Here is a 22,630-nt window from a genome sequence, read left to right as displayed (position 1 = left end):
ATAGATAGATAGATAGATAGATAGATAGATAGATAGATAGATAGATATACACATATATATAGTGCTTAAGAATAAGGAACTCCTGTCAGAGTAATAAGTTACCTAACATCTTCAAATAGCCCTGCCTTTTTCATGTACATAATTGCAGCTGAACAGTCTTCATGGGTGCAGTGTATAGCACTCTATTCTGAACTGATTTGTTATTTTCCTGGATGTCTCACAAGATAATGCTGTGAAGTTTTCCAGGCTTCTGTCGTTACAAATAGATGCCCCAGTCATTCAAAGTTCATGCATAATAAACATCTAAGGCGTTCCATCTATCTGAATTGGCAGCTGCTTGATGTCTAAGAGCACCCAGTATTGCCCAGAAGGTTGTTAATTTTGTAATACTATTAAATGCCCTTTATACAAATTGAAGTTTATATGCAAAATACAATGGCATTTACTCAACACAATCCAATCCCACAGGATACTTAAAAATTCTCAGTGATCTTAAAGATGATTACAGTTCTTGCTTCCTGTGACACTAACATTATGAAATCAATGTGTGGTTGATGAATTAAAATGAGTGTGTGTGTATCATTGGAAAACTAGATGACATTTTGATGCCTTTGAATTGTGAAGCAACAAAAATGTAGAATCAACCATTGCTTAAAAGTTCTGTATTGTTTCCTTTAAGCCACTCATTTATTCAAGAAAGTGATAACTGAAAATATAATTTAAAATAATGCAGTTCATTTAGTTGACTAATTTTAGTCATTAAATGTCAAATATTAACATTTTGACACCATTGAAAAGTCAAGAATACAGAATTTTAGTGGTTTACTTAAACTTTAGAAATGTAGAAATAATTTTTTTCATAATATTAAGGTATTTTCAGCCTACACCCTTAGTATAATTGTCATAAGATAAGTTATAAATATAAGTTAAACAAGAATTTACTGACCCTCAGAAATTTCTAAAACTTCCCATTCTAAACAAGTTTTTTAGTAGCAATGCATCTGATGGCAGTGAACATCAGGAGCCTGAAAGAGTACGCTATTTTGTTACAATTCTTACTTCCCCATAATCTGATTTATTTTAGGCTTCAGCTAATTTCCTTAAGTCCTTGGTTTATGGGTCTCTGCTAATTTGCATGGCTGACTTAACTAATATATTTACTACTGAGTTAGGTTGTGTTTACAAAAGGCCAAAACAACCAGCAGAATAAACCACTTCAGTCAGAAAAAAATAGCCAATTCTGCAAGAAGATAAAATTATTTGTCTACCTTTGAAGAGTCATATGATGGATTTTTTTTGGATTTTTCAAACAATTGTTTTGGCAATATCAAATCCAGTGTTTCCCAACCTTCTTCAGTCTACGACACATCTAAAACTTTTCTGGGATATAACCAGGAGTGGCCTCATTTGCCACCGAAGTCTTTTATCTACCTCACCATCTGTCTATCCACACTCTTACACTACCCCCCACACACAAACACATATGCATACAAACACATATGCAAGTACTCTATGCTTCATCCTCCTCTCCATCCTTGTTGCTAGATATAAAATGTGCATCATTCTTCTGTCCACTATAGTTATCACTTCTACTATTTCTAAATATATAGCCAAAATTCATCAAGACTGACAAAGAAAACCTATGCCTTGTCATGCAATAATGATATATTTTTTAAAGAATCAATGTGTCTTGATGGACTGGTTGGGAAACAATGGTGTAGACACAACCTCATTCCTAGATCAAAGTGTCAGTCTTAAAGGAATGATAAATAGCTAAGGAAATTGTTTTCCTCATATTATTCTTAAGAAAATGTATTGAAAAATATTTGATTTGCTTTCTGAAAAAAATAATACTGAATTAAAAGTTTTAGTTAGAATTGAAAACAATATAAAGCCCTCAACTATAACATTTGGCAAATTTTAATCTCTTTAAAGAATAGATTCTAAAAATAGCAACTTAAGCATGTAAATTAAAATCAACATGAGTCCATGAGAACTGTACAGAAATTGTCTAGAAATATCAAGGGATCAAAAATATCACAATTGAATCCAAAATATTTTCATCAGCTAGGATTTGATTTGTACTAAAATTCATTAAATGGTTTGCCAAATGTCTATAGATCCAAATCTTGTTATGATTTTTGCCAAGTTCACCACTTCTGAGAATATTTGTGCTTTGTAAAAAATCTTTTAAATAACTGTATATAGCCTATTGGTCCTAAAGGAGTTTTCATAAGCATGTGAGTAGGTCATAGACAGGTGCTAGCCTTCATCACGAAATTTCCCCAAGCATATCTTCTCCTCCATCCCATATGCTCTTCAGTAAGGTTGTGCATCTGTCTGGAACCTGCCCACATGCCAGTTTACAATGATTTGCTAACCATATTTTCCCTGGGATTTTAGGAATGACATTTTCCTATGCAGAGGATGATGCATGTTTTTTTTCTTTCTCTTTTATTTGGTTCAAATATTATTAATTATTAGTAACTGCTTAAAGTGTGTTCTTATCTCAATCTTTTTTTCCTTTTAAATAAAGCCTGAGAACTTGCTTTTAGCTAGCAAATCCAAGGGAGCAGCTGTGAAACTGGCAGACTTTGGTTTGGCCATAGAAGTCCAAGGAGATCAGCAGGCATGGTTTGGTGAGTAAACTTCTTCAGCTCTTTATCTGTCAGACAACCTGCTTGAAATTAGATTAACCATTATAAGTGACTGGAGTTTTGTATCATGTTTGAGACACTGAGATTTTTCCAACTATCTCATTTTACTTAAGATGAAAAATATAGAATTTTTTTAATTCTTATGAGAAAATGTGAGTGGGAAGAAAAAGAATCAACTTTTAGAATTGTATTTCCCCACACACACACACACAACCAAGTAACTGGAGAAATGAGCCCAATGTCTAGATTTAAAAGGGGGAAATTTAGTTACTTTGTAAGACAAGAAGGTTTTGGGGGAGAGGAGCAGGTATAAAGGAAATGATCTTGACTATTAACAAATAGTGTCTAAGATACATATTTGGGAAAAGGAGTTCAAATCACTAAGAGCATCTCATCAAAACTATTACAGAATATTTGAAAATGTACATCTTGTTGTCGTTTAAGTAGTCATCTTAGACCAGGGGTGGGGAACCCTGGCCTTGAGGCCACATGTAGCCTATAGGTCCTCAAGAGGGGCCTTTGACTGAATTTGGAGCTGGAGTTGGAGTCAGAGGTGGAGTGGACTTGAGGACCAAGAGGGCCACATGTGGCCCTGAGCCCACAGGTTCCCCACCCCTGTCTTAAACATTGATAGAACTAGCAAACTATTTGATCTCTTCTGGCAGATACAATCTGTCAGTAAAGGAAACACTCATATTGCTAATCACAGTTGTTTGAAACCATTTAGAGTATTCAAAATTATTTTAAATGTCTTCAGGGTCTTTTATGTGAGAAGAATATGTTTTCAACATCATCTTCATGTATGCAAATAGTAGGCCTCCATAAATAATAGCTGAATGAATGCACCCTCACAGATTTGTTTTTAATAAGAGTTTGGCAAGGTGATGAAAAGAAGGCTTTTTTCCCCTTTTGCTTTATAATTTTTTTCAAAGACAGAAAGCTTTTCTTCTGCATTTTTTTTATCCCTAAGATCTCCAACCAGCCTTCTTTCCCCACTGAATTCACAACTTTTAAACAACAATTGAACTGAAAACTACAAAACAAACCAAATCCTCCCAAAACCCATTTTCCCCAAAAGCCTGTGCTGTAGAATAGTTGCTTTGAAAGTCAGGGGAAAATGTGAAAAGGGTTAGAGGTAGGGGTTTCAGCCTCTCTAGGCTTTGCATACCTGACATCAGAACAAGCAGCCAGAAAGCTAAAAATGTAAATCCACCATATGTTACAGCAGCATTATTCCACATAAAAGGGTGGAGGGTTTTTTTTCCCCACAAAAGTTTTTTGGCATCCTCAAGACATAACTTCCAAGAATGAATATGTACAGGAAAAGGAACAAGGAGAAAATTCAAGAAGAGAGGAAATAATTTATAGATAGGTTTAAATCCTGAGGTTTCTAACCATATTTGCAAATAGCTAGCGTTTTCATTCTGAATGTTTTAGCACCCACAGAGAATTTTCCTTGCCCACTCTTTCCCTCATATCTACCCAAGCTAACGTAGGTAGTTCTTTCTTCTGATAGAGACTATGCCACCAAAATTTCATTTCTTCCTCTCTTAACATCTGGTATGCTGAATTCAATTCAACTTTCAATAAGAATGCTTCAACTCATACCTGAAAACCTAATTCAGAACAGGAGTTTCCTTTGACTGCCTCTAGTCCTCTGGGAGCCTGGAAGCATAGGCTGGTAGGATTTAGGCCTAGATTAGATCTTGGATATCTTCCACTTCAAACAATGCATTTTACAGATGAAGAAACAGCCCGAAAAAGTGAAGCAACTTGTCAGACATCACAGAAACAGATAGGAAGAAAAAGGAGCTTAGGCCAATGAGGAGGAAGAGAATGATGATGATATATTGGGGGTAGATACTGGAGCCATAAATAGTTATTATAATGTCTGTAGAATTATAATAATTTTTATATGTATATATTAATAATTATAACTATTACTTCTGTTGCTATTATTATTGTTATAGCATTTTTATAACTTTAAGATTTGCAAGACAGTTACAAATATCTCATTTGACACTCACAATATTCCCTGGAAGACAGGAGCTATTATCCCCATTTTAAAGATGAGGAAAATGAAGCAGGCAAAGGTTGAGTGACTTGCCAGGGTACACAACTAATAAGCATCTGAGACTAGATTTGAACTGAGGTCTTTCTGAAGGATAGTAGATTAATCTTTCAGAGGTTTAGTTCTTAAATTAAAACCTTTAATAGCTCCTTGTTTGCCAAATAAAGAAAAATCTCTTTTACTTGGCATTCAAGGTTCTCCATAATATAGTTCAAATCTACCTTTACAAGCAATTTACTATTTCTCCTATTCAATGGCCCAAAGTAGACTATTTGGTCTTTATTGCTATTCAGCTGTTTTCGGTCATCTCTGCATCATTTTTAACTGACTGTTCACCAAACATACTATTGTTTTTAGTACCTTGCCTAGAATGCCCTTTCTTCTCCAAATTATTTATTCCTCTTGAAATTTCCAGTGACACAAAAGCATTTTCCACAACACATGAAAAAAAGTACAAAAGAAAACTTGGTCAAAAGTATTTTAATATAAATATTTCATGAGTAAAAGATTTACATTTTCAGTTTAATGTTGCTACAGGTTATGGACAGGATGAAGAGAAAGACTAAATTGGTGGAATGAACTATGGACGTAGAGTCAGGAAACCTGTATTCTTATTCCACATTTGACCTGTTCTTGTCACTTTGGGCAAGTCACTTTGCTCCTTCAGAGTTAGTTTCTTTATCTCTAAAATGGGAATGATAATATTTGCACTACTTACTTTATAAGGTTGATATAAAGGAGGTATGTTGCAAATCTTAACAGCCAATGGAAATGGGAATGATCTTTATGGCATTGTCCTTAAGGTATAAACGTTGATGGTACCCCAAAATAAAAATTTTTAGGTATGCTTGAAAATATCATTGTTAAGCCTAAAATTCTATTTTGTTGAATTTCCCACAAACACAGTTTCCCATGGAAACCTCTCTGACATGCAATGGAAAAAGCAAGCACAAGGTGTTATATGCCATTGGGGGCATTCCTTAGGCAAAAGGACTCACTATATTTTTTTGTTACTAATTTGATCCTTTTCAAAATTTACTCAGAATTAATTGTCATAAAAATAATCTCTATCTTTCCCAGGTTATTTTTAGTTTATTTTTTAAAGTTTCATGTGCTTATCAAACATGATTTTCATTTAATTTTTATGTTTACCAAAGTTATTCACATAAAAAAAGAGTGCTACACTTTCCCTCACCAAATTCAATGTCAGAATTTTAGTCACTTGTGTTTTTCTTAGGTTTAAAATAAACAAATAAAATCTCTGCTGGAAATGGAAAAATCAGGGGCGGCTAGGTGGTGCAGTGAGTAAAGCGCCAGCCCCGGAGTCAGGAGGACCTGAATTCAGTTCTGGCCTCAGACACTTAACACCCACACAAAAAAAACTAGCCTTGTAACCTTGGGCAAGTTACTTAACCCCAATTGCCCTCCAAAAAGCAAAAAAAAAAAAAGAAGAAAAGAAATGGAAAAATCCCAGTTCTTTATAGTAACACAATTCTATGCACATACTGAGCAATTAATGAATGTGTTTTGAACTGAACTCATTTTCTAAGCCTCCCTTCTAATGTTCTGTCTCTTATCATCTGTTACCATGCCTCAAGTCCTGTCACTGTGGTCTAAGGACCAACTCGTGTATTCTTTCTCCACAGTTGCTGAGATGGAAAGAGGCATTAGTAAAGAGTAGTCCCTCTCTCTCTCTGTCTCTGTCTGTCTGTCTGTCTCTCTCTCTCTGTCTATCTCTTTCTCTCTCTCTCTCTTTCCATCCACCCCCCTCATGCCATGAGCAGAATACTTACCTTGCTTCTGAGGCTCTGTTGCAGCTAAACTAAAAAAATAAGCATGGAACTATGATGCTAGAAAATGGACAAGGAGGGCACTTAATTTCCTGCTTGATACATTTTACTGTCTCCTTGCTTCTCGTTCTGAAATTATAGCCAATTTTACCGTGTGACACAGTGATTAGTTTGCATTTTTTCCAGCAATAAGTTATTCCTAGAGTCCAATTAAAACATTCCACCTGTGCTTATGTTCCTGGTACTTTCTCAAAGGGACTGTGAGAATTTGCTTTATGTTTGAAAAAGGCAGTCTTCTTTTCATTTTACTGTATATAGATGGATATATAGAGCTCAATTCTCATGCAAAAGAATGATGATCTTTTATGCCATTCTAATTTGATATTTCAATTCACTGTTCCTGATGAGACATTATCAAGTTAAATATTTCACACCTTTTGTGCATGTAAATTCTTCTAGAGTTTCAATATATTTCAGGTTATAAAGCAGTATTGAAGATAACCAGTGAGGTTCTAGGGAAAAAAAGAATGAGTCCATTATATTCCCCAAAAATTCTAGTCCTGTGCAATGACTTGTAATAGAGCTTTTGATGTTCACATTGAAAGATTTTTTTTTCTTGCTTGTGAATGTCTATGTTGTGGTTATAGATAATCTTTTTTTCTATTTACTTTACTTTGAAAATAATATTATGTTTATCATAGTCACAGTGCCAGAAAGAACTTTTATATTGCATAGTATATCCCATGTTAAAAAGTAAATAACAAGACTCAGTGAAATCAAATAATGTATGAAAAGTCCATAGAATTTGGATTAGATATCTCCAATTAAATTCAATTTAATTCAGTAGGCATTGTGCTTAGAACTGGGAATACAAAAGCATAAGGGACATCCCCTGTCCGCCAAGCGCTTATTATTCTATTGGGAAGAAACAACACATACACAAATAATTACATACAAGGATATATTCAAAATTATTTCTGGGGGAGATCATTGGCTCAATAGGATAGATAGTCTGTCACCAGTAATGAAGCAGCTAGGTACAGCTGTAAGAAGAGTGACAGCATCAAAGGACCTGGCTTCCAAGCTGACCTTAGCCTCCATAGGCCTGTCTCCTTATTTCAAAGATGATAAGTTTGGACTATATTGCCTCTGCTTCTTCCAGCTCTATGGGGATTCCAGAGGACACAATGGGGGAATAGAGAAACCTGGAATGAGAGATTCCAGAGAATGTTTGCAGATTCCAGCAGTGATGTCCAACTCAAATCTACTATTTTCTGGAAGTTGATGCTACTACTAATACTGCAAGTAGGGTTAAATCTTTGTCTCTGCTCTCCCAGATGCTAGCTCCAGGACCCATCCACATTTTGACCTGTTAGACTTGCCATATTCCATAGAAATAACGTTGTCAGAGTTTTGTGGAGAAACACTTCACCATTTACTGACTCCACAGAGCTCCAGTAGGTAGCTGTGGGGTCTCAAGTCACAGAGCTCAATAACCTGATTAAAATTTATCTTATTTATCAACCTACATTTCTCCATAGAATGCATGTGTGTATATACATAAAGTAATTGAATATAGAATAAATAAAAAATAAATATAAAGTAATTACATATAAGGCAGTTAATTAGGGATGGCACTAACCATTTGGGGGATCTGGAAACACATTATGTAAAACAGTAGTGTCAAACTCACATAGAAACATGTCTCTGGAACTGCATATTGACTGAAAAAATCATAAATTAGCAATATCTATGCTCTATATTTAAATTTTATTTTGTTAACATTGTCCAGTTACCTTTTATTCTAGTTCCCCAAACTCAGATCTGCATGCTTCTGGCATAGAAAGAGCTCCTTGAGTATGTTTTAAAGGAATTTAGGCATTATTTGAGGTACAGGTGAGAAGGAAGTGTATTTCAAGCTTAGGGGATGATCCGTGCAACATTATAGTGGTTGAATAAAAAGAATTCTTTTACATGTTTTTTTTTCAAGTCTCTAAACAACAATTGATAAGAAACTTTTCCAAATTTTTTACCTAATTATAGATTTTTTTTAAAGAATCTTTTTTCCCCTTGCACTCTCAAAGTCAAATACATGTTCTACGACTTTGATATTCTTATTGTTCAATCATTTCAGTCGTGTCTGACTCTCTGTAACCCCATTTAGGGTTCTCTTGGCAGAGACACTGGAATGGCTTGCTATTTCCTTCTGTAGCTCATTTTACAGATGAGGAAACTGAGGCAAAGAGGATTAAGTGACTTGCTCAGGGTCACTGAGTAAGTGTCTGAAGGCAGATTTGAACTCAAGCCTTCCTGACTCCAGGCCTGGCTTTCTATCAGTTCCACCACCTAGCTTCTATTGCTGTTTAGCAATTCAATAAACATTTGCTATGTACCCCACTGTGGCAGGTTTTAAACTAGATAGCCTAGACAGGAAGATAGGTTACATACATTAAACTGGAAAACAATTTGGGAGTTATCATTAGTAAGCAGGGTTGTGACCATGTCTCAGACTCAGCCCCAAGACTGGTCATAAATGATTAGTTGTATGGCAGAGGAATGAGTAGTAGAGACAAGGATAGGGAGCAAGAATGATGAGGATGGACTTCATAAAGGAAAATACTCTGCATTGGACCCTGATTATTTGGGAGGTTTTGTAGTATCTAAGAAGAGACCAAAATGCTTTCTTCAAGAATTGACAAGAACAAAGTCATGGAGATGTGAATAAGAAGGGTATTTAGAGACACCATGAGAAGATAACCTGGCTGAGTTAAGGAGGAGTAAAACAGAACTTTGGGTAGGGAATGTTGGACCAGTTGTTGAAGGATCTTGAACATGGCTGAGGAATTTCAGGTTTTTTTCAACTTTGGCATCTGCTTCCCCTTTAGCTGTTCTTTACCAACATCTTATGCAGTCAGTATGGTGTTTCCTCTTTCTCTCCATGAGTAAACCCTCCACTATCATCTCTTCATCTTCTTTTTCCTGCTTCTGGCACTGAAATTCATATACTTCAATCTGGTGCCAGTCTATCTTTTCTTTTACTGATGATCCCATCTTCTCTTTGCCACAACATTCCTCCAGGCTTAATCAAATATATATTCCAGTCAATACACATACATGTTTACATACACATGTATTCATACACATGTATATGCATGTGTATATGTATACGATATGTATATGTTTGCCCAGTTGCAAAGCTGATTGGTACTTATTAGGAGGTAATTTATCTGAGTATTTCTGAACTTCCCTCTTAAGTGATACCCCACAGACTTTTTTTTTTATAGGGAAGCTGCGAGGCACAGTAGATATAAAGCCAGGTCTGGAGTCAGGAAGACCTGAGTTCAAATCTCTCCTCAGAAACTTCCTAACTGTGTGACCCTGGGCAAGTCACCTAAACCTGTTTGCCTCAGTTTCCTCCTCTGCAAAATAAGCTCAAAATCGAAATGGCAAACCACTCTAAGTATCCTTCCCAAGAAAACTCCAAATGGGGTCATGAAGAGTCAGAAATGACTGAACCAGCTAAACAAATAGAGAGAGAGAGAGAGAGAGAGAGGGATAACCTTCTTTAACTTTACAATTCTTTGATAGCTTGGGGCTTGCTTCTGCTACTACTAATAATTTCATATGACAGTCAATAACATAATATACAAAAAACATATAATGTAGTCACACCTTAATGTCAGTTTCCCCAACCTACTATAGGACTACCTCTTTGTAAAGCTTCTTTGTATTAACTAAGATGTTTTGATATTTTTATAATTAACCATTTGAAGTACAAAGCAGATCAGTCTAAAACAAGATTCTGTTCTGCTGGCAATAATAAATATTATAGTGAGGTTCCATGGTATTTTCCTTTACAGTACTTAATCCTTTGCATATTCATTTTTCTAACTCTTCTACAGATTTTGGTTTAGATCCCATGTAAGTGAAACTGAATATGAAATCCTAGCCAGATCTCTGCTTAAGTTTGCCAGGAACTCCATACAGCAAGGTTCATTTGCTTTCTGAGCTAGAAAATGAATCCTGTTTCCAACAACGTTACAAGCCAGGACAGACGAGTATTGAGAGAATTGTGAAGAAGGGCTTATCTGCAGTAATAGTGCTAACATCTTTATTTCCTTTCAAGACAACAAGTTCCTGTATCTTAAAGACAAAAGGGAAAAGAAAGTAATTTCTTTTATCAGATAAAAAAACTGTCTTTTCTATAATACTTGTCCTTTCTCTCAGGCTTTGCTGGCACACCTGGATACCTTTCCCCAGAGGTGTTACGAAAAGATCCCTATGGAAAGCCAGTGGATATGTGGGCATGTGGTAAGGAATAATTTTAAAATATAAGTTGTATAGTTTTCTGACAAGAAAAATCATGGACCCTACTATAAAATTCTCCCTTCAGTCTTTCAAGATGCCTTACTAATGATGGTTTTGGTTTGTTTTTTTTAGGGGGGGGGTTGTTTTGTTCTGTTTTGTTTTTACCAGTAGGAGTAGAGAACATGCTTTCAATCTCTAATTTGTACAATTTCTAACGTTTTGTATCACTTACATTCAAATTCTCTCAAGTGGTCACAGTAACACATGTAACCAACCATAGTTGGCTGGAGTTGGGAGAGCCTAGTAAGATTCCTTGGCTTAAACTGAAATTGAAAAAGTAAACTTTGTATCATTAGCATCATTTCATCACAGATTATTGGGAAGTAGACATTGGAAAGTACTTTAGATATCATCATGCTCTAGCTGTTCTAAGCGGTTACTGTAAGTCAGAGGTGCCAAACATGCAGCCCATGGTGACCCGCAACACTCCCAAGAAGAAGCCAAGATGCATGAGACTGTATGTGGGAAACACATAAAATAAACAAAAATACAGTGAAATGTAACATTTTAAAGCTAACATGGACCCAGCCAGCCTTGTGTAATTACTGTTTGAGTTTGACACCACTGCTCTCAACACTCCAAAAATGGGGTCTTTGACTTTTTTTTACATAAGAAGGAACTGGAGAATTTTGCTGTAATATTTAACAAAAGAAATTTCTATGCTACCTGTCACTTAATCTATATCTTGTTATTCTGTCCTTTTATTCTCAAAGTTGACATAGCTTCAGATGTAGCAGTTTTGAAAGGGCCAGAGGTTGTTACAAATTATACAGAAAGTTTTTACCAAACTAGCAAATTCTGCAGGCCCCTGACAATTTTGGGGGCTTGCAAGTGTGTAGAGAGGCATCTGGGCCTACAGCTGGTAGGCACCACTGGTACACCCAAGAGACTTCTCTGACATTGGTATTGGTTAGAGAAAGAATCAAATTTTGCAAAACTTTTGCATAGTTTTGACAATAAAACTTTAGCTATGTATTTGCAAGTTTTCTTCTTGCTATCCCTATGTAGTAATAGCCAAAGTGGCCTCCTAGATTCAACCTCCTCAAACTATGAGACCACATTTACTCCTTTCTCTGTGAAATCAATTGAATTTAATAAGCATTTATTAAATACCTTCTTTGTAAAGGACAATATGCTAGGCCCTGGAGGAGATGCATAGTTTATGGAAGATATTCTTCATAAAACTCAGAGTAGCTTTCAAAATTACTAGAATTTAGGGGGTGGCTAGGTGGCACAGTGGAATATAGCCCTGGCCCTGAAGTCAGGAAGACCCAAGTTCAAATCCGGCCTCAGGCACTTAACACAAAAACTAGCCATGTGGCCTTGGGCAAGTCACTTAACCCCAATTGCCCTGCCTTCCTCCCTCTAAAAAGGGAATAAATAAATAAATAATACATTCAGAATTACTAGAATTTGGCATTTATAGCTAGGGCATTATTTGACAGACTTCAGAAAGCATTTTGTTCTCAAGATTCTGTCCTTAATCAGCCTCTCATGAAATCCTAAATTCCTACCAGTAATTTGTTTGTATTAATGAATTATCTCTGAAAAGTTCTTATTCAAATGCCTGCATGTTAAAGGGAGAGAGTTCTACATCTCTCTTACTAGGTAATTCAAAACAACCCAGTAAGTATTTACTATAGTAGGGCTAAGGGAAGAAACAAAAAAAGAAGTGTGTTTCTTCCCTTAAAAGAGTTAACAATCTAGTAGAAAATATCTTAGTACCCACTGACATATTTTATATAACAGTTTTAGCAAATTTAAGCTATATTACCCCCCCCATCTTTCTGTCTCTGTCTCTCTCTGTCTCTGTCTCTCTCTGTCTGTCTCTCTCTCTCTCTCTCTCTCTCTCTCTCTCTCTCTCTCTCTCTCACACACACACACACACACACACACATACACACACACTACTGAACTGTTAAATTGGAACAATCTGTAAAGATCATCTAATGTCTAAGCCCAGATTTTAATGTTATGGGATTGAAGACCCACAGAGGTTAAAGGGAGCACACTAATAATTGAAAAAGCCAAAACTTTAACCCAAGCTGGTTCTAAGGACAGTGACATATTAAATATCCCTCTCCCTCCCCTCAGTTCTCTTTTCTTGTACCTTTGTTTTCCTATGAATATGTCTTCTAAGAATTATTTTATTTGAGAACTGGAGGTTTTATACATTATTTCAAATGCAATAAGTTTAAATGCTCATATATGCATTTATATGCATATATATACACATGAACACACGTATACAAATCCTCTCTTTAATAAGTTCCTGTAGAATGAATGAATGAATAATATGACATTAGTAGACGGTGCTGTATATCAGTGAATTTTCCAGGAAATAAAACTTTACCCATTCATGTACTTTAAACATTTTAATAACATTACACAAAATGTATTCTCTATTTTCCTTCTTCTTTAAACAGCATGGCATGATAGAAATAGCACTGAATTTTGAATTACAGAGTCTAGAATTTAATCCTAGATCTGATCTACAGAGCCTGTCTGAACTTGGACAAGTCCCTTCTCTTCTTTAGGCTTCAGATTTCTTATCTTCAGAATGAGATAAGTGAGAGAAACAAGTGATAAGCTTTTGTCCAAACTAGATAGCCACTTCTGGGTATGCCCTGTTTTAATAATTATTTAGTAGATTTCATTGTATTTCTGTGTTGGATTTCTTCTATGGATGCATCAACATATATCTATGTATGTATGTGTGTGTATATATATACATATATACATATTTATATGCACTCATTTCTAGGTTTTAGTTTTTATATAATACATCTTTTTTTTCATTTTTCAAATGCTTTATTAACTTCTGATTTACATCATGCATTTCTACCAAATTTTCAGTTACAAATTTTCTCCGCGTTTTTCCTCTACCCACCGCTCCAAAATAGCAGTCCCACAGGATATCCCCTCCTCCAATCTGCTCTCTCCCATATTTTCTCCCATACCCCTTTTGACTTTTTGGATGTCCGTGCCCCAGTGCCTAAACATCTCACTTCCCAATTACATGCAAAATAGTATTAATAATAGTGTGTGTGTGTGTGTGTGTGTGTGTGTGTGTATAACTTTGAATTAAAGATTCATTCCCTTCCTCCCTTGTCACCCACCCTCACTGGGAAGATAAGCAGTTCAGTATAGGTTGTACATGTATAGCTAATGCAAAGCAATAACATAGTAGATATATTGTAAAAGACTGACTATATTTCCCTCCCTCCCATCCCACCTCCCACTTCCTCCATTCTCCAATTTGATCCCCACCATTTTCAAAACTGGATGCCCCCAACTTCCCTCCCCCTCAGCCTGCTCTCCCCTCCATCATCCCCCCCTCTGATCCCCCTCCCCCCTACTCTCCTGTAGGGTAAGACACCCCACTTAGTGTGTATTTCGTTCCTTCCCCAAGCCAAATTCAATGAGAATAAGGTTGTCCCATTCCCTTTTGCCTTCCTATTCTTCCCCTCCACTGTAAGCATTTTCCCTTGCCTCTTCTTTATAAGGCAGTTTACCCCATTATGTCTCTCCCCATCTCCTCTCACTATATTCCTCTCTCCCATCTTAATTTCACCTTTTAAGTATCATCCCTTCCTGATAAATTGGTCCTGCACCCTCTATGCATACCTGTAAACATATATACACACATTTACATATGTATTCATATGCCCCTATAGTTTCATATATAAACATTATATATATATATATATATATATATATATATATATATTTCTATTCCCTTCAACTGTTCTCACACTGACAAAAGTTTCATCACTTATAATTATTGTTTTTCCATGTACAATGTTAATAGTTCAACTTTTATAAGTTCCCTATGATTTCCTTTCCCTGTCCACCTTCCCATGCTTCCTCTGCCTCTTACATCCGAGTGTGAAATTTTCTATTCAACTCTGGTTTTTTCATCAAGAATGCTTGAAAGTCGGGGATGGAACCAAGATGGCAGAGTAGAAGCAGGACCTCTCTGCTGCTCCTGCTTCCACCTTCACCAATCCATGTAAAAAGGGGACTCTAAACAAACTTTGGAGCTGCAGAACCCACAAAATGACACAGAGAAGCTAACCTCCTGCTGAGGACAGCCTGGCAGGCTGGCAGAAATCAGCCAGCACAGTGCTCTGGGAGCCGAGCCCAGCCCCACGCCTCAGCTTTAGCCCCAGGGCGGGCCTGACCAGCCACGGCCAGAGGGACTCCAGATCAGCAGCAGCTGTGGCCATTTCCAGATTTATCAACACACAGATTCGAAGGACAAAGTGAGATTTCAGTGCAGTCTGGACTTTGGGACCAGTAAGTGGGAGTGCGTGGCTTTTTCCCCCGGGAAGAGAAGCCAATGAGCCACAGGCACAGCCAGCCAGCGCCAGGTGGAAGCTTCAGCTCCTGGCCTGCAGAGTGTAGGGGGAAAAAGCACCAGTCTGAGGGGTAATCACTTCTGCTTTAACCTGCTTTGATCTGGATTGTAGTGTAGGGTGGAGGTTCTGAGGTATGTGTCCAGCTTGCCAGAGCATGGGGAGAACTCAGAGAGGGTACCCATCTAATACCTCCAGCAACTGAGAAAACCCCAGCGTTTGGGACGAAAACTCCACTGTCTGGTGGCAGAGTCCTACTGTGGCAAAAAGCCCAGGGGTCGTGACTAAGGGGTGACATGACCAGGCAAAGGTAACAAAGCAGACAGAAGATTCCAACATTACACTCCTATTTTGGGGACAAAAAGGAGCAAAACATGGAACAGGAGGAAGACAGTGAAGTCAGAACTCCTGCACCAAAAGCTTCCAAGGAAAATACAAGCTGGTTACAGTCCATAGAAGACCTAAAGAAGCAGATAAGAGAAGTGGAGGAAAAAGTGGGAAGAGAAATGAGAACAATGCAAGAAAATTAAGAAAAGAGAATCAACAGCCTGACTGAGGAAAATAACACCTTAAAAAACAGACTAACTCAAATGGCAAAAGAGGCTCAAAAAGGCAACGAGGAGAAGAATGCTATAAAAAGCCAAATTTGCCAGATGGAAAAAAAAAGCTCAGTGAGGAGAATCATTGCTTCAGAATTAGATTGGAGTAAATGGAAGCTAATGACTTCATGAGAAATCAAGTGCTATTAAACAGATCCAAACAAATGAAAGAATAGAAGGCAATGTGAAATATCTCATGGGAAAAACCACTGACCTGGAAAATAGATCCAGGAGAAATCATTTAAAAATTATTGGACTGCCTGAAAGCCATGACCAAAGAAAGAACCTAGAAATCATTCTCCAGGAAGTTCTCAAAAAAAAACTGGCCTGATGTTTTAGAAACAGAGGGCAAAATAGAGGTTGAAAGAATCCACTGATTACCTCCTGCAAAAGATCCCAAAAAGAAAACTCCTGGGAATATTATAGCCAGCTTCTGGAATTCCCAGATTAAGGAGAGAATATTACAAGCAGCCAGGAAGAAACAATTTGAATATTGTGGAAACATAATCAGGATAACCCAGGATCTGGCAGCTTCTACACTGAGGGATCGAAGGGCTTGAAATATGATATTCCAGAGATCCAAGGAGCTGGGATTAAAACCAAGAGTCACCTACCCAGCAAAACTGAGTATCATGTTTCAGGGGAAAATATGGTCATTCAGTGGAATAGAGGACTTTCAAGTATTCTTGCTGAAAAAACCAGAGTTGAACAGAAAATTTGACATTCAGATACAAGAAGCAAGAGAAGCATGATTAGGTAAACAGGGAAAAGAAATCATAAGGAACTTATCAAAGTTGAATTATTAACATTCCTACATGGAAAAACAATAATTGTAACTTATGAAACTTTTCTCAGTAGTTGAAGGGAAAGAAACACATATATATAATATATGTATATATATTATATATATGAGGATATATGGGCATATGAATACATATGTGAATGTATGTAGATACATATATGTTTACAGGTATACATAGACAGAGGGCACAGGACCAATTTAACAGGAAGGGATGATACTTAAAAGGTGAAATTCAGAGGTGAGAGAGGAATATAATGAGAAGAGATGGGGAGAGACAGAATGGGGTAAACTATCTCATACAGAAGAAGCAAGGGGAAATGGTTACAATGGAGGGGAAGAATAGGAAGGCAAAAGGGAATGGGTCAACCTTATTCCCATTGAATTTGGCTTGAAGAGGGAATGAAATACACACTAAATAGGGTATCTCACCCTACAGGAGAGTAGGGGGGAAGGGGATGAGAGGGGGGGTGGGAAGGGGGGGGGGGGGGGGGGGGGGAGGGAAGTTGGAAGCACCCACTTTCGAAAAGGGTCGGGATCAAAGTAGAGAATAGAACAAGTGGGAGGTGGGATAGGAGGGAGGGAAATATAGTCAGTCTTTTACAATTATCTACTATGTTATTGTTTTGCATTAGCCACACATGTACATCCTATACTGAACTGCTTATCTTCCCAGTAAGGGTGGGTGACAAGGGAGGAAGGGAATGAATCTGGAATTCAAAGTCTTAAAATCAAATATTCAAATATGTATGTATATGTGTGTGTGTGTGTGTGTGTGTGTGTACTATTATCAATACTATTTTACATGTAATTGGGAAATAAGACATACAGGCACTGAGGTATAGAGATCCACTGGAAAAGTCGAAAGGGGTATGGGAGAAAATATGGAAGAGAGCAGATTGGAGGAGTTGATATCCTGTGGGACTGCTATTTGGGGGGAGTGGGTAGGGGAAAAACGGGGAGAAAATATGTAACTCAAAATCTGGCAGAAATGAATGATGTAAATCAGAAGTTAATAAAGCATTTGAAAAAAAAAAAGAATCCTTTTAAGTCCTCCACTCCACTGAATGACCACACTTCCCCCTAAACATGACACTCAGTCTTGCTGGGTAGGTGACTCCTGGCCCCAATCCCAGCTCCCTTGACCTCTGGAACATCACACTCCAAGCTCTATGACCCCCCAGTGCAGAAGCCACCAGATCCTGGGTCAACCCGATTGTGCTTCCACATACATTCAAATTGTTTCTTCCTGGCTGCTTGCAATATTCTCCCCTTAATCTGGGAACTCCAGAATCTGGCCACAATATTCCCAAGAGTTCTCTTCCTGGGATCACCTTCAGGAGGTGATCGGTGGATTCCCCCAACCTTGCCCTCTGGTTCCAAAACATCAGGGCAATTTTCCCCGAGAACTTACTGGAGGATGATTTCTAGGCTCTTACCCTAATCATGGCTTTCAGGTAGTTCAACAATTTCTAAATTGTCTCTCCTGGATCTATCCTCCAGGTCAGTGGCCCTTCCCATGAGACATTTCACATTGCCCTCCATTCTATCATTTGTCTGGATCTGTTCAACAGCATCTTGACTTCTCATAAAGTCATCAGCTTCCATTTGCTCCAATCCAATTCTCAAGCAATGACTCTCCTCATTGAGCTCCCGAGATTCTTCTTCCATCTGGCAAACTCGGCTCTTCAAGGCATTCTTCTCCTTACCACCTTCCTGAGCCTTCCTTGCCACCTAAGCCAGTCTATTTTTTAGGGTGGTATCTTCCTCAGTTGGGCTGTTGACTCTCATTTCATAATTTTCTTGCATTGTTCTCATTTCTCTTCCCAGTTTTTCCTCCACTTCTCTTATCTGCTTCTTAAGGTCCTCTATGGCCTGTAACCAGCTCGTATTTTCCTTTGAAGCTTTTTGTGCAGGAGTTCTGACTTCACTGTCTTCCTCCTGTTCCATGCTTTGCTCCTTTTTATCCCCAAAATAGGAGTGTAATGTTGGAATCTTCTGTCTGCTTTGTTTCCTTTGCCTGGTCATGTCACCCCTCAGTCACTTGACCCCTGGACTTTTTGCCACAGGGTAGCTTTCATCCAAAATGCTGGGGTTTTCTCAGTTGCTGGAGGTATTAGATGGGTGCCCTCTCTGAGGTCTCCCCATGCTCTGGCAAGCTGGACATACACCCCAGGACCTCCACCCTAGACTGCAATCCAGATCCAAGCAGGTTAAAGCAAGAGTGATTACCCCTCAGACTGGTGCTTGGTCCCCCTACACTCTGCAGGCCAGGAGCTGAAGCTGCAACATGGCACTGGCTGGCTTTTCTGGTGTCTGGGGCGGCTTCTCGCCCCGGGGGCAAAAGCCACACACTCCCACTTACTGGGTCCCAAAGTCCAGACTGCACTGACCTCTCACTTTGTTCTTCACATCTATGTGTTTATAAGTCTGGAAATGGCCACAGCTGCTGCTGATCTGGAGTCCCTCCGGCAGGGGGCTGGTCAGGCCTGCCCTGGGGCTAAAGCCTCGGTGTGGGGCTGGGCTCAGCTCCCAGAGCACTGTGCTGGCTGATTTCTGCCAGCCTGCCAGGCTGTCCTCAGCAGGAGGTTAGCTTCTCTGTGTCATTTTGTGGGTTCTGCAGCTCCAAAGTTTGTTTAGAGTCCCCTTTTTACATGGATTGGTGAAGGTGGAAGCAGGAGCAGCAGGGAGGTCGTGCTTCTACTCTGCCATCTTGATTCCACCCCCTTCCCTTCCCCCCATATATTACATCTTTAAAAGACAAAAATTAGTGAGCTTATTTCATATCAATAATATGATGTATCCCAGCAATATAGAGACTATAACTTTATAGCTTGGTACAGGGCTGTAGCAGTCAGGGGAGGGTCAGATTTCCTTCCTTCTTTATAGGTAAAACCATAAAGCTTCCATAAATACTGTGCACACTCAAACTTAGGTAGACTTCTGGTTAAGGTTGGGGTGTGAAAGATCAAAGGAGCTCAGCTACCCCACCTATTCTTCAGAAATGATAGAAGGGGAAAAAGCACCACTTTGAATAATGATTAAGAAATCCCCAGAGGAACATAAATAAACTTCTTCAGCAGAGCCTGGACTGGGAAAGTATAAAGGGTTACAGAAAACCACAGCAGCACCAAAACTAAGGGCAACTAACTTGAGAGCTCTGATCAAGTACCCAAAACCTGCCAGTTTTCTGAGCACGGACACTGATGGGGTGGGGGAGGGAGGAATCATGGCTAAGAATCATATCTAACCAAGACTAGATAGGGCCTGATCACAACATCAGAGATCATAGAAAGGGGCAAACCCTGGCACTAAAAGCCCAAATCAGATATTGAGGTTAGAGATGTGAGTAAATAGATGATAGATAACACCAAACTCTATACAGAGCTATTTTTGATCAAGAGATTCCCAAGGGTCTCAAACAATGAAATAATATAAATACCTCATATGTCCATATGGGTGTGACAAATGGCATACCATACAAGTACCTTAGCATAAAGTTACTCAAATTATAGAGGAAATTAAATGACAAAACTAGAATAAAATGTGGGCCTTGTTATATCACTTTTTTTGCACCTAGGTAAGTCTAACAAAAAAAAAAAGAAGCATGAAAAAATTATCTGAATAGAATCTTTAAAATTTATATATGATAGATCTTTGGTAATTTCTGAATGGGAATAGAAAAGAATGTATGTGTGTGTGTGTGTGTGTGTGTGTGTGTGTGTAATTACACAGCTGCTTAAGACACTTTTACAGAATCTGAAATCCAGAAAAGTAGAAACATTACACTCATTTTTTGCTGACTATAATATAAAAAATATGATTATTAAAAGATTGTTTAAAAAAGATTTAAGGAATATATGAAAATTTAATATACTGTGACCAGGTTGAATTTATAACAGGAATCTGGGATTAATCCAGTATTAGGAAAACCATAAACATAACAGATCACATTTACATTAATACAATAAAAATCCCTTCATCATAATAGCTCTAATTTATATAAGGGTTTAAGTTTTTTGCAATGTTTTACAAATATTTTCTCATTTTTTAGTCACAGCAACCTGAAGTGTAGGTGATATTTTTGTCCCAATTTTATAGACAAGGTAACTGAAACATAGGGAAGTTATGTGACTTGGCTGGAGTCACACTTGGTACGTGTCTGAGGCCAGATTTGAACTCAAGCCTTCCTGATCATAGACAAGCAATTCTCTCTATTCAGTGTTTAACAAAACTGACTCTTATTCTATCAACAGATGGAAAAAAGGCTTTTTGACAGAATATAGAACCTATTTATGTATTTTAAATACTAAAATATTAGGATAAAATGGATCTCCCTTGATATGATAAAGAGCATCTCTCTAAAACCAAGAACTAGTCCTATCTATAATAGATAGAATGGCTAGAGGTTCTTTTAGTAAAACTGGGGTTAAATCAAGGATTCTACTATTATTTGATAAAATTCTAGTGATATTTGCTATAACAATAAAACAAGAAAAAAAGTAAAGAAAAATAAGCATAGACAAAGAGAAGGCAACATTTTTGTTTTTTACAAATGGCATGATAATCTACTTAGAGAACCATAGGTATTCAGCTAAAATTAATTGAAATAATAACTACATCAAAGTTTTAGAATATAAAATAAACTGACAGAAATCACTAGTCATTTCTTATATTATTAGTGAAACCTAGCAAAAAGGTCAAAGAAATATTCTGTTCAAAATGATGACAGTGTATGTGTGTGTGTGTGTATGTGTGTACACACACACACGCACGCGCACACACATGAATTTCCCCTACCAAAAATGCACATGGGAATTAAATGAGTATAAATAAAAAACCCTTTTTATAGATCCAAATTATTGGTGAGATATTAATTGCCCATGGTTGGGTCATGCCAATGTAATTTAAATGAAAATGCCACCTAAATTAACTTGTTCATTATTATGTCATTCAAACTATCAAAGGTTTCCTTTATAGAAATAGGAAAGTAAAAACAATAATAAAAAGTACTTGAAGAAACAAAAGTTTAGGAATTCTCAAGAAGGAAAATGATGGGAAAAAAGGAAAGAAAGAAAGTCATGGAGTACCCAGTCAAAAACTGTGCTACCATGGCCAGGTAGCACAGTGAGTAAGAGCACCAGCCCCAGAGTCAGCATGATCTGGGATTGAATCCAGGCTCAGATACTTAGCACCCACCCAGAAACACCTGGCTGTGTAACTTTGAGCAAGTTATTTAACCCCAATTGCTTAGGGGTTGCCAGGTGCCAGAGTGAGTAAGAGCACTGGCCCCAGAGTCGGGATGACCTGGGATCGAATCTGGGCTCAGATACTTAGTACCACATCCAGAAATAACTGGCCATGTAACCTTAAGCAAGTTACTTAACCCCAATTGCTTAAAAAAAGGAAAAGAAAGAAAACACACAACTGTGCTACCCGGTCATAAGCACCAAAACTATTTAGTACTGGTTTAAAAAAAAATAAAATGTTTGATTGGTGAGGCAGATTAAGAATGAAGCAACAAATGAACATAGTAGCATAGTGTTTGATAAATACAAAGACCATAATTACAGGTTAAGAAATCACTATTCAACAAAACTACTGAGAAAATTAGAAAGTGGTCTGATAAAAATTAGGTATAGAGCAACATCTCACAGTATACACCATATTAAGCTCCAAATGAACATATGGCCTATATTTTACAAGTCATATCACAACTAGAAGAACAAAAGATACTTTTCAAAATTATGAGTAAGGAAAGAGTTCTTGACCAAAAAAGGGAGAGATATTATTATGTCATAAAATGGACAATTTGGTTGGAAAAAATTGAAAAAGTTTTGTATAAAGTCGAAGTAGTTAAAAAGAAAAATGGTTAACATGAGGGGGATTTTTATAGCAAATTTCTCTCATAAAGATTTGATATCCATAATATATAAAGAATCAATAAATTTATGAGCTAGAATCATTCCCCATTAGTTAAATGATCAA

General features: G+C 37.5%; 1 protein-coding gene across 6 annotated transcripts in view; it reads left to right on the top strand.

The window, feature by feature from the left end:
* CAMK2D (calcium/calmodulin dependent protein kinase II delta) overlaps positions 1-22,630 on the top strand; it is a 363,589-nt gene that overhangs the window by 267,863 nt on the left and 73,096 nt on the right. For all 6 annotated transcript variants that reach the window (XM_069095418.1, XM_069095453.1, XM_069095444.1 and 3 more), the window contains exons 7-8: positions 2,537-2,639; positions 10,746-10,829. In XM_069095418.1, coding sequence (XP_068951519.1) covers positions 2,537-2,639; positions 10,746-10,829 — 187 coding nt within the window. The remainder of the gene's footprint in view (positions 1-2,536; positions 2,640-10,745; positions 10,830-22,630) is intronic.

The sequence above is a fragment of the Petaurus breviceps genome, unplaced genomic scaffold (genome assembly GCF_028583685.1).
Source record: "Petaurus breviceps papuanus isolate PSGF00001 unplaced genomic scaffold, PetGlider_PUasm1.0 126, whole genome shotgun sequence".
In the NCBI taxonomy this organism is placed as follows: Eukaryota; Metazoa; Chordata; class Mammalia; order Diprotodontia; family Petauridae; genus Petaurus; species Petaurus breviceps.
This window is presented reverse-complemented; position numbering and strand designations above follow the sequence as displayed.